Raw genomic sequence first — 18,846 nt, 5'->3', positions numbered from 1 at the left:
TACCCTGAATTTAACCACGCATTTAACAGGTAGTCACTAAGTGTCACAGTACAATACACATTGTATTTACACGGTACTAGCGGAAAATGTTTGCTAGACTGAAGTAAAAGGTGAGAATACAAACATGCATTTTTAATACACTATCAGTTAAATATGTTTGTTGAAAATATCCGTCGGAAAAAAAATTCATAAAAATATTCTATTGTATGATTTACTTTTATTACTATAATGACTATAATCATATCAGAAATCCTTAAAATATAAATCGTACATTTTATTTTTAAAAGTTGCACGGCTGATCACTTTACTTTCTCAATTATTAGTTGGTTAATAGCTACGCCAAAAGTCGTCGATGCGCTTTAAATCGCGTTATTAGATGGTTAACGAACAAGACTTAAATGAGATTAATTCCACTCCCGGCATGCAAAAAGACTTAAACTACGTCACAGAAGTCAGGAAGTTCGAATAAATAAAATTAATAATTCCCAATTTTCTTCTTTATTAGTTTTCATATCCAGATAAAACTTGGTGAATATGTTTTTTATGGTATTATGAACATAATAAGATGATAAGTAAAAAATCGCGAATTTTCCCTTTAATATGGGCAATGTCAAAAAATTATGTTTCATTTATTTTCACATTTTGTAAATATTGGAGACAATCAATTCTCTCAGAAATGTTGATAAAGTAACTTGCTAATAATAAAACACAAGAATTAACAAATACGTTTTAATAAGTATGTAGATATGTAAATATGTGTATTTATATATACATGTCTCATTGTTTTTCTTCCTCCGAACTTATGAATAGATTTGATTACATTGTGTTACTAGGAATTTTATGCGACTGTCATACAAGGGAGAGGTTTAGCTAGCAATAAAACCAGATTTACTTGGATGGAGAGTTGTCTCATTGGCACTCATACCACATCTTCTTATATCTATTCTACATAAGGAAATGCCTGTTCAAAGTCACGAATATGACAGTTGTTTTCATTTGTTTGATGTGTTTAAGGTTTTTATTATGCCATTTGTTAAAGGACTTTCTGTTTATTAAGTTTTTCTCGGAGTTCGGTATTTTTTGTTATTTTACATTTCAAATAATATTTTTTTCATTGTAAAACATAAAAACATTTAGAGTTATTCCTCTTTCTATGGTATCGGTGAACTGACTTCTCTCTCCATTCTTAGTGTTGTGATCAATCGTTACCAATCAGTATGACAATCTGTTGTGTGAAAGGATAAATTAAAGCAGTTATATTGTATGTCTTTTTTTATTGTATGACTTACTTATGATGCATATGCCTGTTTCTGAGCCATGTGATTGGGTTAATAAAACAATTTGAATTTGAATTTGAAAAATATTCAATACAACTTTCAAAAATTAAATCAAAGCATCCTTTAGTTTTTGTACAATATGTGAACAATAGTATACAATAAAACTTCCAGTGTCTACGACGGGCCTATAAAAAAATAGAGATAATTTTGTATAAACGTTAAGCAGACAGTTGTTTATTTATAGGACACTGCACGTGCATACTGGTTTATTAATTACCAGATGTTTATTTGTCTTGCCCTTGATATTAAAAATGCATCTCTTGTTATCATATACATAGAAACATTGTAAAAGAGGTTTGTTTTAACGGAATAAGTGAACTAATATAATTTCACAGTTTTATTCAGTGGTAAGTCGCAGTTTAATGTAGATTTAGAATCATATTGGAAAAATCTGCAACAACGTTACTTGGTGACAAATTATATTCTCTGACATAAAAGATGTTTTGGCATCAACTATGTCATGTTCAATTGTACTTTATATTGCAACTAGTTGTGTTTATTTCCTAAATATAGTAACAAAGCTATATTTTGTGCAATGTCAATTTCATCATGTATTACTTTTTTCACAATCAGAGGTTCATTTAGGGATGAAAATATGTTTCAAACTTGTGTTACAATTAAAATAGCTATCAATGCATTAATTTTTAAAAAGTTGCAGTATAAAAACAATATTAGGTCAATGTCAGAAAAATATAAACTTTATTGTATTCGGTACAAAACTGGTGAAGGGCTCGGTACAACCTCGCCCTTCCCCAGTTTCTCAGCCTGATACAAAAAAGTTTATATTTTTCTGATATTGACCTAATAAGGCTAATATTTTATATATTCAGAAACCTATCTTTATATTAATAAACGTTCAGATCTCTCATGGCAATGATAAATTCTAAAGCAACTAACTAAGTTTGTACGGAAATAATTTCTGCAGGATTTTCCAATTCGCTTTGAATACATTAGGAGCACATATTTTTAAGATTTTTGTCTTTATTATTAATCTTAATAATAGTATCACTAGCAGATCCTGGTATTTTTTTTTTAAGTTTAGTGATTCTAGACCTACAGTTGCTTACTTCGAAATCATTTGGTCCCTGGTGGAAAATTTTCTCATTGGTAATCATGTCACATCTTACTTTTTTATTTTTTTTATTTTGAATAGAAATATAAAATTCACAGGATTTTAGAAAAGGTGTTCTTTAAGAAAGAAAAAAAAATAATGGAAATCCTACTACTGAGAAACAAATTTTTTTCGAGATCAAAGCTGTACACCCCTCTTCCCCCTCCCCGACACCCCCCCCCCCCTCTCCCACCCCCCACTTTCCTAAAAGAAAATGAATGTCGCTTAAATAATTAACTGGTGCATGTCAAATACTGCGCAGTATATAACTAAAACAGTATTTACTTTTAAAAAATAAAAAATAGACAATTGGCATTATAACTCATAACTGTAATAATTAATTCCACCCATAAGGGGATCAAAGGCATTATGCAGGACAAAACATGCAATTTAAAAGAACAATATCATCATAACACTAACATACAAAAATACAAAACACACCACAAATAACCTTCAGGTTTACTGTCCTCGGTTCCATAGACGTCTTTATAAAGGCGCCTGAATATTTCATTTGCATGCTAGTTATTTGGGGGGCTAGAATAAGCGAGATTCGAAAAAAGGCGAAAATTAATATTCCGTCTGAAAAAATATCAGATCTATACATGCTTTTTGTGTATGTTTCTAATTTTTGTACAAAGTTTTAAAGGGCGATACTGCATTTTTGGTTTTCTTTTCTGTTGTTATTTATTTATTTTCTCGGTACAGATACAAGATAAACCATTTCTCCTTAATTATAGTGTTACCCTATAGTACATGTCCTTCGTCGGAATGTCCTTCGTCGGAATGTCCTTCATCAGTAACCGGAAACATGCTGTCGTAAATAACATTATTTATGAATATTTGTTTTGCACATATTATGTAACAATAACTACAAATATCATGATATTAATTTGATTGAAGAAAGAAATAATTGATACAGACAAAGATATTGTTATGAAAATTACATCGTGTAATTATTATGCATTTTTGTGTGATAAATATAGTTGAATAACACTTGTAATGCTTCAACCACTTGCAGTAATTGCATAATCTTGTGCAAAAAAAAATACAAAAACACGTAGTATCTGTATATATTATGCACTGTACGAACGATGCTACTGGAGTGATTTATCAAACTCATACGTACTTTATCCGACATAAGTTGGCACGTAGAGCTAGAAATTCAAAATGTACAGTTGTCCATGTGAAACCAGTAGTTATCATGTTGCGGTAATGGAATGATTTGTTTGATACAAGAAAATACTTAAGGGTGGGGCAGTGAAACATTATAAGGGAACGACTATTTGATTTTCCGAGGACCAGAAGGAATTTTCGTGGTCGAAATATTCATGTTTACCTGTTGCTTATCGTGCTTATTCTATTTTTTATCTTTTTATTCATTTTTTTTTTTTTTTTTGCTTTGTTAAGCCGCACAAAAAAAAAATCGAATCAGTAAACAACTATGTTCTGCATTTTTGGGGGATGATCGTTTTCATCAAGTCTTGGGCAAGATTTTAATGTTTCTTTATAGTTTTTTACATGCCAGCATATTCATTTCCAACCAACCAACCCAACCCAACCCAACCCAACCCCTAAAAAAAATCAAATGATAATCCCTATGCCGTAGAAGAACAGACAACAACAAGCAACAAGACCATCCGAAAATCGACAAGCCTCAATCTGCTACAACAAACTTAAGATTGGGCAACACAAATCCTCTAATCTGGGGTTGAACTCGGATGCTCCGGATGTCAATCCGGTCCTTTTCGACTAGTGCCACCAATATGTGCAGCGGAATATTTTTTTAAATCGCAGAAAAGCTAAACCCCTTCCGATTTTAAATACTCTTATGTTCATCTCATATCATGTTATGGTTTTAAAGATGGAAATATATGTTTAAAGTAGAGATGCATCCCTGATTAATCCACTCTGAATTCACCTTGAACAAAAGATGGAATCAATCAGTAGCTAACATTGAAGCTTCTAAATTTTGAATCAACGTACGATTTTAACGTTGATACTATAAGTTATCTACGTTTATATCCGTAGATATGGATATTATAACACCCTGAAGTATCCAAGTACACCCTGAGGCGCAGCCGAAGGGTGTACAGGGTACTGAAGGGTGTTAAAATATCCATATCTACGGATATGAACGTAGATAACGAATTTATCCCAGGTCTTAGTCTAAATCTGACGATTTTTAGAGAAATTCGACCACAGAGTTAAACGTGAAAGCAAAGTTTTTTTCATTTTTTAAATATCTTTTATTGACATTTGGGAATTTAACATATTTTTAACGAGGTGTAGGGTACTACCTTTGGTAGAACCCTACAGGTAGACAAATATAAGACGTTTTTAAACTAGAGACAGAGAAACTGAAATGGGTCGAATTTGGCGCGCGATGTTGTGAGAGTTACATCATAAACGGTGTGACGTCAACGTGGGTCATTTGCATAGCTAGGTCAGTAGTACCATTCATTGACAATGTGGCTGCATAGTGATGCATTTACTAAAATGAGTGCAAATAATCGATATAATAAGATAAAATCGTTAGTGGATTAAATATTAAATTATACAGACATCATGGAAAATCTACAGAATTCGATATTTCATAAGGAACAACCATGGAACTAAGGAAAATGCGCGTGAAATTCCCCGATGTAATGGGTAGCAACGTCCGGGGATATGGGTTAGCAACACCCAGGGGCTATGGGTTTTGTAACGACGTGCGTTAACCAATCAGAATCCTAGAAATATACTAAGCCGGGGATAAAAAGTTTTAAAAACAAAACAAAAAAACATATTCATTCAACGTCTTAAGGCAACGAATCGTTAATTATACATTGCCTGATGGGAGGGGACCGTGTCACATGCAGGTAAATTATTGTGTAGCCCTTATCCTAATCCTATGCTTAATCTTTACCTCATTTCTACCATATGCCTAAACTAAGTCCTTACCCAAATCATACCCTAGCCCTATACCTTATTCACTGACTTAACCCTGAGCCATATCTGATCCTAGACCTATCCTAACACTAAACTAAATCCTCTAGCCCTATCTTAACCATAAACTTAAGCCGTCTCTAGTCCCATCTTAACCCTTAACTTAAACCCAAGCTCAACATACCCTAACTGTGAACACAAAGATTATTCTAAATTAAACCTTTTCGGAACGGCAGATTCAATGAGAGTGATTACTGTTGAAAAAGACTTTCATTTGAATCCCCCTCTGTTGGTGAAAGAAGCGTAGATATACATACTTGTCTTCGTTTGTAAACAGCATGTATAAAAGGAGATTTGAGGTATATGAGAACGAGACAGCAACCCAATTACACAGATAGCCAAACGACATCAAGAAGCCAACAAACTGTATACCATTATAACATATGTTTATGTAATATGTCAAGCTCTAAATCGGCCCCAGTCTAAATAAAATGTGAAACTTTCAATGTGTTTTCTTCTCGTTTCAGCAATGTCGCAACTCCTCGGGACTATACCTTCGTTTTCTCAGCTTCGAGGAAAGCCGAATGATGACTGGATTGATCGGATGTCACATGTCTATACAACAGTGATCTTGATCATCTTTACGGTTGCAGTCAGTTCCGGTCAATTTTTCAAAGATCCGATACATTGTTGGCATCCGGCAGATTTCAAATCCTCTATGGAATCATACACTACCTATAACTGTTGGGTTAAAAATACATACTATATTCCTATGTATGATGAAATTCCTCCAAATATTACAATTCGTCAAGATGCTGAAATAACATATTATCAATGGGTTCCATTAATTTTACTTTTCATGGCGTTGTTGTTCAAACTTCCGAATGTTGTCTGGAGAATATTTAGTGGTGGATCTGGTCTAAATTTAGATAAAATCGTTTTCCTTGCCGAGCAGTCACAATTAGGATCGCCAGACGATCGAAAAGAGACTATCAAATCAATAGCTGTTTTTATTGATAAATGGTTAGATGCAACTAAAGAAAGAAATTGGAGTGTTTTGAATAGAACCAAACAACAATTCTCGCGCTATCTGTTCTTCTTTTGTAACAAAAAGGCGGGAAGGTATTTAGTAACACTTTATCTGTTTGTTAAGGTCCTGTACGCCTTAAATGCCATCGGCCAATTATTTCTCCTCAACGCTTTCCTCGCTACAAGATTCAATTTTTATGGTTTTGAGTTTTTGGAAAATCTGTACAGCAAAAACCCGTGGAAGGAATCGCCAAGATTTCCTCGGGTGACTCTTTGTGACTTTCAAATTAGGTTGCTGCAGAATGAACTCAGGTACACTGTACAGTGTGTCCTACCTATCAACCTTTTCAATGAGAAAATCTTCATTTTTATTTGGTTTTGGTTGATTTTCATTGCTACTTTGGCAGTTTTTAATCTTTTCGTGTGGTTTTACATTGCTGTACTTAAAGCCGTCAAAATACAGTACTGCAAAAAGTACTTGCAAATTAATAACGAGATTCATACTAGCTTCGATAAAAAGCTTTGCGTCAAGTTTGCAGAATATTATATGCGTGATGATGGCGTATTTATGCTGCGACTTGTCGCAAAGAATTCTACTGAAATGGTGGTCTCCGATCTTGTTAAAGAGCTATGGATAATGTTCAAAAACAAGCAGAATACCAAGAAGAACGACGATGATAAAGAACTGATTCCAGAAGTTAAGACAAACCTTGTATAAAGAATATTTATATTTTAGTTATTTGCATACGAGATACGTTCAGTGCATGCTTGTAACTTATAAGTTATGTTTGTTTTGCTTAATGGGATGTGTACACTGACAACAAGTCGATTACCAGGGAAAATGAAGATGCCAACGACTTGATTCAAGTAGTTAAGGCACAATTTGAATAATGAATATTTATATTTTAGTTATCTGCATACAAGATACGTACAATGCATGCTTGTAACTTGTAAGTTAATTTTGTTTTGCTAAATAGCATAATTATGTACCACAACTAGCAGATTACCAGGAAAAATGAAGATGCCAAAGAATAAACTCACGAAGTTAACTTAAGGCAAATCTTGTATAATGAATATTCATATTTTACTTAATTGCATGCAATAAACGTACAGTGCAATCCAGTTAATTATATGTAAGTTGCAAATTTTGTTTAGCTAAATATCATTTGACTTTTATTAATAATCGTTTTGCCAAATACCGATTCAATTATTACACACTTTAAACACAAGTTGTTTCCCTTTGTCAATTGTAGACTGGTTCTCTAAACTGGACAAAATGGGCTGCTTTCCATGCCAAGCATAAGTTGAAAGTGATATATAGGCGTTTTAGTCAATTTTAACATTATAACTATTGATAATAAAAGTTGTTAGCTAAACAAAAGATTCGATGTACTCAAAATAATAACAGAACAACTATTGATTGTTAAAGTTTAAAGTTTAACAAAAGATTTGAAAAACTTGAATTCTACACGCATCACGAACAAATAAATTTGCTCTTTCCGCTAGCTCTTAATTGTTAATGAAAATGTATGTCCCTCGGAAACAAACTAATAAAATTTATCAATTTCAAATTTAAATATGACACCATCACATAATTAGACAAAGTATGAGTGTCTGGATGGAGGGTTCTTCATTTCTGTATTCTTTTGTTATTTATGCCATGTTTCCCTTTTCTTTATATGCTTTGCCCATTATTCTCCATTTTTTATATTTTAGCACCCCATTATTCTCTATTCTTTATTCTTTTAGTCCGCTTTTTCTCTATTCTTTATCTTTTTCGCCCATTATTCTCTTTTCTGTAAATCACCATTCAGACCCTCATAGTCTGTGTGGTATAGTGGTCTATGCTACCAATGAGTTGATATTCAACAAAAAATGCATGGTAACTTATAAATAAAGATGAATAGTATAGTTTTAAGATACAGATAAGTAATTCTTATTCTGTCAAAAAGTTTTATAAGAAATAGTTATAGTTAACTTTTAGGTTTATATAATCCATTTGTAACGATATGTATTATTTTCTTATCGTAGTTTCTTCTTACTTTTTCATTTGGGTTATTTTCTTTTCTCATCCTTTTTTTAGGACATGTATCGATTTTGTTTTCGTTCACACTATATCTATCATATTGCAAACATTTAGTCTTTCACAAAGAAGCCAACTTTATTAATTCCGTGTCTCCGAAGCCCTTTTCTGGAGTAATTAAAGTTAAACAAAAAATACAAATTAGACGTTGCAAGACTCTATAATTGGCAAGGAAAGAAGCACATCCACTTGTTTTATGGATAGTCGACCTCCAAATGGATAGAAACAAGTGCCTGTGGAAAATGTTGTGGGCAGGCGAAAGAAAATGCAAGAGTAAAAAAAAGAAATGAATCTATTATATTTCGAAAGTCAATTAATATTGGAGTCAATACCACGTACGGGGTTCGAACTTTCAACCTCAGTGTTGACAGGCTGATGATACAATAGTTGAACTACTTAGACCACACTCCCACTGATGCCCATTTGTAACAACCTTGAAGTCTATTAGTTCAGTTTCTTTTCTTTTGTTATGCCCCCGCAACTGAAAGTTGGGGGCATACTGTTTTACCCCTGTCCGTCCGTCCGTCCGTCCCATTGGGTATATAGCTATTCCAGATAACTCCCCCTACAGTTTGAATGCTAGGACGTCTTCACTTTGCTGGCTGTTTGTACATATATTGAAGGTGCATGTGGTCAGGGTTTCGGATTTTTATTAATATTAGCTCTTTTGGGATATAGTTGAACTTTGTCATTTTTTTAGTATATACTTGCATAAGAGGTGCATAGCGTTTCCGGATAACTCCTCCTACAGTGAACCATAGACCTATGTGCTCCCATTTGTGTATTTTAAAATAACACTTTGCATCTGCGAGGGCATCATAATAATATCTCAAAGAAAGTCCTACATTGACTTTGTTATAATACAGTTACTTCAGAGTGGAGTGCGGGGGCATCACTTTGTCTAGTCTAAATAAGGAACCAATGAAGAAAAAAACAGTTCCGAAATTCAGGATATGTCTAGTTATGCGGACATCAATTACGGAAAAGGGTAATCAAAAATAATGCTGCGTTCACACGTAATTTGAATTCGATTCGCATTAACTAATTCGAATTAGTTTAATTCGCATTCGAATCGTTTTACGTCCAAACGTTAATTCTAATTCGAATTACAATACGCGTCAAATTTGCTTTACTGTCCGAACAACGTTAACTTTTAATTCGTACCAACAAAAACGGTTTTCTAATGCGAATTGGTTAATGCGAATTAGCCAATTCGAATCAATTCGAATTAAAAAGGAAGAGTGTGTGAACGCGATTAGCGAATTCGATTCGCATTCGATTCGAATTCAATTCGAATTTAATGTACGTGTGAACTAGGCATTAATAATTGAATTGAGGAAGATTTAAAAAAAAATCAATAACTGAGGAGGAAAATGAAGCGTCATAAATATTATTTTGGTTTCATATTATAAGGGATGTAACTATGATTAAAATCGATTATTTCTATATTTTCTGTTTGACTTACGTCCCTTAGTACACAAAATTTATTTTCTTGCGGTCCTAACTTATAAAAACTATAATAGCCAATTCAATCTTGAACTAATCTCTGAGACTATACAATGTGTTATAATAGTCTCCGAACTAATAGATGATTATCTATCATTCCCAGGTTCAATTCAGAGTAAACGCCAAAAATTGCCTTCTTTGCTTATGAAGGTTTAATATTATAGAAAATTTAGACCCCTTGTATTTGGCATCCACTTTAGGTGAATTAAGTGGGAAAAAAATAAGTTTTGACATTTTATCTGAACTCGAGATATACAATCAGTAAAATACACAAAACAAAGTTTATGTTAAAATAGTTCTATTTTTCAAAATTGGATTGACTAATTACACTATCTAAATCGACAAATTAAATTTAATCTGGGATGTTTTCAAATGAAAAACGTCAACGTCTTCTAGAATAAAAAAAATATTTATTTATTTATTTATATATATATTTTTTTTTCATTTTTTAACCGTTGTTGACGGGCCAAGCCTATCTTTGCCCACTTATTGCGTAACTTCAAATTTGTTTTTAAATCCAACAAAGGGGTTTCAACTTACATTTATTTTCTCTCCGTTTTAAGTTTTATTCAAATAAAAGTCAGCCTTTCGCAAACAATTACACATTCCATTGTTGAAATGGTAAAAGCAATAACCACGTTAAATTACAACATACATAATTATTCATAACAACCTTATCACGTCACATTTAAATGTCAAAAATGGAGAAATTGCCAAAAGGCTCATGAATATTCATTAGAGATAAAGACTGTGACGAGCATATGAAATTTGTCAAATAATTTCCTAATTTTCGAATTTTTCTAGAGCATAATTATACTGTGTCGTTATTGTCCTAATTATTTGGTATTTGTCAAGTAAAATTGACATTGTTACGGTCCCCTGGAGTGGTCACACCTTTATTTTCACCTGTTGATTTGCGCTCAGTGAACCGTGTCATTTGACACCATATCGGAGACACACCAAATCTGTACACATATGCGTGGTTTATAGAAGTACACAAATAATTTCGACGGTAAGTCTGTTTTAGTAGTTATATTTAAGAATATATATGATATTGAAAATTATGAACTTGCTGAATATAGTATTTGAAAAGTATACATGTAGATTTGACAAGGGGGTTTTGTTCAAAACAGTTATAACTGAACGATTCGAAAGTGACAGTCTAGTCCAAATCTGTAACTGCTAAATACATTTTAAACAGTGACAACACAGATAATTCATTAATAAATAACTCAATGCTCCGGGTTACATTTATAATTTATAAATACATCTATAAAAAGTATGTGTAAATGTATAATTACATTAAGTGTTTTTTACCAATCATTTTATTTTATTTATTGAAAATTGGACAATTTACCATCGTAAAACCTGCTTAAACTCCATACTTATGGCGTTTCTTTTCCTGATAAGTTTATGATAGCGATTAAAAATCAAGATAGATGTGCAAAATAGTAAATACCTTGTATTTTACTCTAAAATGCATTGTTTTAGAATCTTTCCAAAATAGCTAGTCAATATGGGCTTTGATACTTTTATGTTTACATGAATGAAGTGTAAATGTATATGCTTTTCCAAATGTTTTCCTCCCAGAATAAACTGTTTTAAACAGCAAAACAAATAAGTTGTTTTGAGATGTGAAATGCGAATCATTGCACTTTGTTCCTTGCCTTTCACTTGTATTATTGTCTCCCCTTGACCGACGATGTTCCCAAAAAAGTGAACGGGGTCTAGTTTGGATAATAATTTTATCCAACACAATTTTATTATAATCCTTTTAATTATAATTTTCATGCAAACTATTTTTACAATAAGTTTAAATTTGTATCTTGAGTTCTATTAGGCTGGTATATATAAAGTTCATTCTTTGAGAACAATACTTTATAGTTACAGAAGATTGTAAGACAGATGCTCAGATTTAGATTAATGTGAGTTGTAAATTAAAAAAAAATGATTTAAGCTGTGATAGTATTTGTTCCTGATTTTATATATATTATTATTGATTTTTATCTTTTGTGATTTGTAAACACTTTTTGTCTTTTCCTCCTCTGTTGTTTTTTAATCTTTTGTTTTTTAATTCCTGAAAAGCATTTGTCTTCTTCTATATTATAATCTTTGGCGTTTAAGCCTCTTAAATAACATTTCATTATAACATATATGTAATCCTCGTAGTCTACGCATTGATAAACTGCTAAATAAGGAATTTACAAACAAAGAGATATAACTGTTAGATAACATTTATCTTTTTTAATTGCCTTGTCTCCGAAATTTCCTTTAACAAAACAATAACTCTGACGCTAATACCTCTTTATTTTTTCATGTAGATAAAATCCATGGAAACGAATTGATAAAAGTAATTTATAATCGTAATAAAGATTACCATATATACTCGATTATTTATACTACAAAATGTAGACGTGTAGTTTTAATAATAGATTTTTGTTTTAATAGTTGTATTTAAAATGTGAAAATTACGTAGTACATGTATTTGACATTTGGAAGACAAGAAGACAAAAATACAGAAAGTTGTTTTTGACGACGAATAAGACACATTTTCAAATTTTAAATAAATACCAAGATATCTTTAAATTTATTGTTGTCGAATTGCGGTCTCTTTCACGTATTCCCCACATCTTTGCTTCGATTAAAATTTTCTTTTTAGAATCATTGTTGATTAACATTTTTCGGTTCTTTCTATTTTTTTGAACAACCTAAAGACAACATCCCTTAGCGCATACACAATTGTTATGGGTCATGATGGTCTGGCATGGGGTCCTTCATTTTTGTATCATGTTCTGTTTTGCCTATTTTCCCCCTATTCTTTATTTTTTCCCACTTTTCTTGTATGTTTGTCCCTCCCCCATTATTCCCTATTCTTTATGTTTTTGTCTATTTCTTTTTCTACCCTTTCTTCTGTGTTGTTTCTACATGATCATTCTCTGTTCTGTAAACCCCATTTAGACCCTATAGGTTGTGTACCGGTGATGTAAATGTATCATTGCTTGATAGTCATTTTTTTTTCTTATTTCAGAGATGTCTGAACTTCTCGGGTTTGTACCTAAAATTTCGAAGCTTCGAGGGAAGCCGAATGATGACTGGATTGATCGGATGTCGCATGTTTATACGACCGTCGTGTTGATCATCTTCACGGTTGCTGTCAGTTCCGGTCAATTTTTCAAAGATCCGATACAATGTTGGCATCCAGCAGAATTCAAGGACTCGATGGAATCGTATACGAAGTACCATTGTTGGGTGAAGAATACTTACTATGTTCCGATGTATGACGAAATCCCGGAAAATATTTCCGAGCGTCAGGATGCAGAAATTACATATTATCAGTGGGTTCCATTGATTTTGCTTTTCATGGCTTTCTTATTCAAACTTCCGAATGTCGTTTGGAGAATTTTTAATGGCGGATCTGGACTTAATTTAGATAAAATCGTACATTTTGCAGAGCAATCACAGCTTGGATCACCAGATGATCGTGAAAAATCAGTTAAATCCCTGGCCAATTTTATGGACAAATGGTTGGACTCAAACGTTGAAAGGAACTGGAATGTTATTAACAGAACAAAACAACAGATTTCGCGTTATTTCTGTTTCTTCTGCAACAAAAAGGCGGGAAAATATTTAGTTGCACTTTACCTTTTCGTCAAGGTCTTGTATGTTTTTAATGCAATCGGACAAATATTTATCCTAAACGCTTTCCTTTCAACTAAATTCAGCTTTTATGGTTTTGAATTTTTGGAAAATCTAAATAGCGATAGACCATGGAGGGATTCGCCAAGATTTCCAAGAGTTACCCTTTGCGATTTCCAGATTAGACAACTCCAGAACGTACAAAGATTTACCGTTCAATGTGTTTTACCCATCAACCTTTTCAACGAGAAGATCTTCATCTTTATTTGGTTCTGGTTGATTTTCATCGCCATTTTGGCTGTATACAATTTGTTCATGTGGATTTACCTTGTTATGCTTAACGTCAACAAGACACAGTACTGCAAAAAGTACTTGAAAATAAACAACTTACTTCATACAAGCTTTGACAAAAAACTTTGCGCCAAATTCGCAGAAAATTACATGCGCGATGATGGCGTTTTTGTTCTGCGAGTGATCGCTAAAAACTCTACTGATCTAGTCGTTACCGACCTTGTTAAAGAGCTGTGGGAACTGTACAAAAATAAACAGAGCACACGAAAAAATGACGACGCCAAGGAATTGGAACCAGTCGCCAATGGTGACGATGATGACATTAAGAAGCCTCTAAATAATGAATATTCATGACATTGTCACTAAGTGACTTATTTGCATATCCATAGTCTTCCAGGCCAAATGGTTCGCGGACCAAGAACGGAGATGTTCTTGAATATTAGTTGCATTTTCATGACTTGTTAATTTTTATGGTGCTTTTTAAAACAATGCCAGGACAGTTGTATGTGTGATAGCGTCATTTTACATCTTAATATTTTTTATCTTTTAAGTACAATCTTCGTTGGTACCGTGGTATTACAATACCAACGATGAAAGTTGTCCAAAACAATCGTAGTTTTCAGAGTAAGAAACGAACTGCCATAATTCATCGAGTTTTTAACTGAAAGGTTGTAGTTGTTTTAATGTGAATAGCAATTGTCTTCATAACTGGTTAATTTAGAATCATATAGAGCTATACACGTGTATATACTTTGATGGATTACATATTTTGCGTTACAATTGGAGACAAAGACTTATCTCTTATTCCATTCTTGATTATAAATGTATTTCTTGTAAAAAAATATAAATGAAATGTATCATTCCAGGTTAGTGTTAAATCGGGCATTCCATTAGAGAATTAAAATGTGTTAATAAAGTATGCTTTTGTTGTATTACTTGAAAAAAGACCATCGACTGATCATGGCCACACCTCCCATCTCCCCAGCTTTTAATAGCCGAAAAGTTGTTTTTTATTAAATGTTTCTGTTTTTTTCCTACGCCCAGCTTTTGCGAATAGAATCCTCCACTGAAAACCATACAAGTTGTCGAGATGTGGAATAAACGCCGATGAGACAACAACCCAACCACTTATTCAAACCATAAAAGACATTTAAGGAATGACTGTAATGTTTTTCTGTCTATGAAGAAATAACATGAAAAATGTGGTGCACACTGAATAACCCGCGTAGTGGGTTATTTAAAAGTGTGCACCACATTTTTATACGACCGCAAAAAAAATTTTGTGGTCGTATAATGGTATGATATTGGCGTCGTCGTCGTCGTCGTCGTCCGAAGACATTAGTTTTCGCACTCTAACTTTAGTTTAAGTTAATGGATCTCAATGAAATTTTACCATAAGGTTCAATACCACAAAAGGAAGGTGGGGATTGATTTTGGGGGTTATGGTACCAACAGGTAAGGAATTAGGGGCCAAAAAGGGGCCAAAAACAAGCATTTTTGTAACTTCCAGACATAACTTGTGTGTAAGTGTATGGATCTCTCTGACATTGTACCACAAGGTTCCATATCACAAAGGGAATGCTGGGATTGATTTTGGGGGTAATTGCCTCCAAATTTTAGGAATTAGTGGCCAAAAAGGGGCAAAAAACAAGCATTTTTCTAGTTTCATGACAATAACTTGTTTGTAAGTGTATGGATCTTTATGAAATTGTACTACAAGGTTCCATATCTCAAAGGGAAAGCTGGAATTGAGTTTGGGGTAATTGCCTAAAACGTTTAGGAATTTGGGGCAAAAAAGGGGCCAAAAATAAGCATTTTTCTATTTTCCAGACAATAACTTGTTTTCAAATGTATGGATCTCTCTGAAATTGTACTGCAAGGTACCATATCACAAAGGGAATGCTGGGATTGATTTTGGGGGTAATTGCCTCCAAATTTTAGGAATTAGGGACCAGAAAGGGGCAAAAAACAAGCATTTTTCTAGTTTCATGACAATAACTCGTGTGTAAGTTTATGGATCTTTATGAAATTGTACTACAAGGTTCCATATCACAAAGGGAAAGCTGGAATTGAGTTTGGGGGTAATTGCCGAAAAGTTGAGGAAAAAGGGGCCAAAAATAAGCATTTTTCTAGTTTCATGACAATAACTTGTGTGTAAGTTTATGGATCTTTATGAAATTGTACTACAAGGTTCCATATCACAAAGGGAAAGCTGGAATTGAGTTTGGGGGTAATTGCCGAAAAGTTTAGGAAAAAGGGGCCAAAAATAAGCATTTTTCTAGTGTCCAGACGATAACTTGTGTTTAAGTGTATGGATCTCTCTGAAATTGTACTGCAAGGTACCATACCACAAAGGGAAGGCTGGGATTGGTTTTGGGGGTAATTGCTTCAAAATTTTAGTAATTAGGGGCCATAAAAGGGCAAAAAAACAAGCATTTTTCTAGTTTCAGTTACAATAACTTGTGTGTAAGTGTATGGATCTTTATGAAATTGTACTGCAAGGTTCCATATCACAAAGGGAAAGCTGGGTTTGAGTTTGGGGGTAATTGCCCTAAACGTTTAGGAATTTGGGGCCAAAAAACAAGCATTTTTCTAGTTTCCAGACAATAACTTGTGTTTAAGTGTATGGATCTCTCTGAAATTGTACTGCAAGGTACCATACCACAAAGGGAAAGCTGGGATTGAGTTTGGGGGTGATGAATCATAAGGGGGTTCAAAAAGTTGGGGGGGGGATTTTTTTTTCTTTAAAATTTTCCATTTTAAATTGGTTATTTCTGATTTATATATAAAAGCAAATAATAATGATATGGTTTGAATAGATAAATTAAAATTTTTTTAAGTTCTTAGACCACTTTCATTCTGTGTGAGAAACCTATGCTGTGTCAAATATGTAATTACAATCCAAATTCAGTGCTGTAATAAGCTTGAATGTTGTGTCCATACTTGCCCCAACTGTTCAGGGTTCGACCTCTGCGGTCGTATCAAGCTGCGCCCCAGCGGAGCATTTTATTTATGTTATTACAAATAGACAGAACAAATATTACAGTCATTCCTTATGATTTAATTCTAAAAAAGGAGTAAATCATGATAAAAACGTTGATGATGTCACGGTCACATGACAAAATTATGCCTATGAGCTAATAGACAAAACACTTTCAGCCAATCAGAAGACGTGTTACATCCAAAATTAAATTATTACGATATAGACTAATTTAAAATAGTGTCTTTATGTATATACATTTATACACTACCAGTAAAAAGTAATGAAAAAATACCATGGGGTAATCTAAAACCACAAGTCGGAACAAAACAGTACACTTGTAATTGATAGAATTTGAAAAAAAGGCAAACAAAAGGAAATTATAGATGAGAGTATTTTTCAATGAAAATAGCAAAAGAGTATTTTTCAATGAAAAATGGCAAAAAAGTGTAACATATACTGACCTCCAAGGCAAATTCAAAAAGGGGGAGTCCGTAAAAACTGACTAAACCAAAAGCTATCAATCAACGGAACAAATGAAAACAACTGCCATATTCCTGACTAAAGGGCAAATTTAATTAAAGAAAAAGGAGAGCAGTGAGTATTCAGAAATTAGACAGCTGAACTAGAATTAATTATTGTTTAAGGGTCAACTGAAGCCCGCCTACGGGTGCGGAATTTTCTCATTGCGTTGAAGACCCGTTGGTGGCCTTGGACTGTTTTCTGCTCTTTGGACAAGTTGTTGTCTCTTTGACACATCCCCCGTTTCAATTCTCTATTCTATTTATATATCTGTGATTGATCGTTTTTTATGTTTAACACCACTTTTAGCACTCTTGGCTTAATCATTGTGGCCAGTTTTTATTGGCGGGAAACCGTAGTACATCGAAAGAACCACCTACCAACAACAGAAAATCGCAATCCTGAAGTCAATTAGTCTGAAGAAGAAAATTTATTTTGGACATTGGACTGTGAAAAGAAACACATCTTACAAGTCTTTGGTCGATTTCTGAATGAAAAGATCATAAATTATTAACGTGGCGGTAAACACCAAGCAATCCACCAATAAAAACTAACCGCCACGAAATAGTACAACAGTAAAAGTGGGATTAAACACCAATCAATCAATAATTCTTAATTATTATATATCATTTGATGAAAAATATAGCTTTCAGTGTATTCCAATCAACCACGTATCTCCGTCCAATGCATGCTGCATGGTAATATGTTAATAAAAGTAAGGAGATGTGGTCTGATTACCCACGACACAACTATCCACGTGTGACCAAGTCAAAAATGACTTGGATGTAAGCAAAATCCTAGTATTTTTATACTCCTTTTGGGCTCTGTAATTTGAGAAACAGAATTTGATTTGAATCAGCATCTTAATCCACCTTAAGTCTGATGAATGAATGTGTTGGTTAATTGAATGTCTGTGCACATTTTATTAGAAGAAATCTCAATCTTCATATATTTATTTAACTGAGTAGGAAAAACAAAATGCATATATGAAGTTTGCATGTACCAAACTAATTATTAGATAGCAGTAGGCCTGTAATTTTTGTTGATCTCCTCATTTTAGACAAATGTCAACGACATCAACTGGATCCAACTACATGTATGTTTCCATATGTTTAAAAACCTTTATCGAGCATAGTGAGACCTTTTTTCAGGTAAAAAGAACTAGTCAGAACAAAGACTTCCGTACCGCGCGGGCATCTTTGTATTTAATAAATTACAGTTAATATTAAAATCGTTTGCTTTGAATTAGAAAAAAGCAAAATCCTGAAAGGATGTAGCTCGAATGATTCAGAAGCACCCTCCATCGGTCAGTGTCCTATTGTTATGCAAGAGGATCTGGATGTCCTTCATTTTTGTATTCTTTAATTTTTTAGGTAATTTTTCTCTATTTTATATATTTTTTGGCCATTATTCTCTATTCTTTATA

At 33.2% G+C, this 18,846-nt stretch overlaps 2 protein-coding genes across 3 annotated transcripts in view; both read left to right on the top strand.

The window, feature by feature from the left end:
- The window catches only part of LOC127718235 (innexin unc-9-like), a 115,440-nt gene extending 100,603 nt beyond the window's left edge, over positions 1 to 14,837 (top strand). Inside the window, exons 1-2 of one of the 2 annotated variants that reach the window (XM_052224223.1) lie at positions 10,723 to 11,003; positions 13,020 to 14,837. In XM_052224223.1, coding sequence (XP_052080183.1) covers positions 13,022 to 14,272 — 1,251 coding nt within the window. In that variant the 5' untranslated portion in view covers positions 10,723 to 11,003; positions 13,020 to 13,021 and the 3' untranslated portion in view covers positions 14,273 to 14,837. Of the gene's footprint in view, positions 1 to 10,722; positions 11,004 to 13,019 lie in introns of those variants that run through there. The other variant, XM_052224224.1, reaches the window with a different exon arrangement.
- Positions 1,560 to 7,524, top strand: LOC127718237 (innexin unc-9-like). Its single transcript, XM_052224229.1, has 2 exons — positions 1,560 to 1,684; positions 5,901 to 7,524. The coding sequence occupies exon 2, from the start codon at positions 5,903 to 5,905 to the stop codon at positions 7,118 to 7,120; it is 1,218 nt and encodes a 405-aa protein (XP_052080189.1). The 5' UTR covers positions 1,560 to 1,684; positions 5,901 to 5,902; the 3' UTR covers positions 7,121 to 7,524.
- Positions 14,838 to 18,846: the final 4,009 nt, after the last annotated feature.

Source organism: Mytilus californianus, unplaced genomic scaffold, assembly GCF_021869535.1.
Source record: "Mytilus californianus isolate M0D057914Y unplaced genomic scaffold, xbMytCali1.0.p SCAF_10, whole genome shotgun sequence".
In the NCBI taxonomy this organism is placed as follows: domain Eukaryota; kingdom Metazoa; phylum Mollusca; class Bivalvia; order Mytilida; family Mytilidae; genus Mytilus; species Mytilus californianus.
This window is presented reverse-complemented; position numbering and strand designations above follow the sequence as displayed.

What these genes read in the sequence shown, in the direction of transcription:
- LOC127718237 (XM_052224229.1), top strand. Translation starts at nt 5,903, where the DNA reads ATGTCGCAACTCCTCGGGACTATACCTTCGTTTTCTCAGCTTCGAGGA.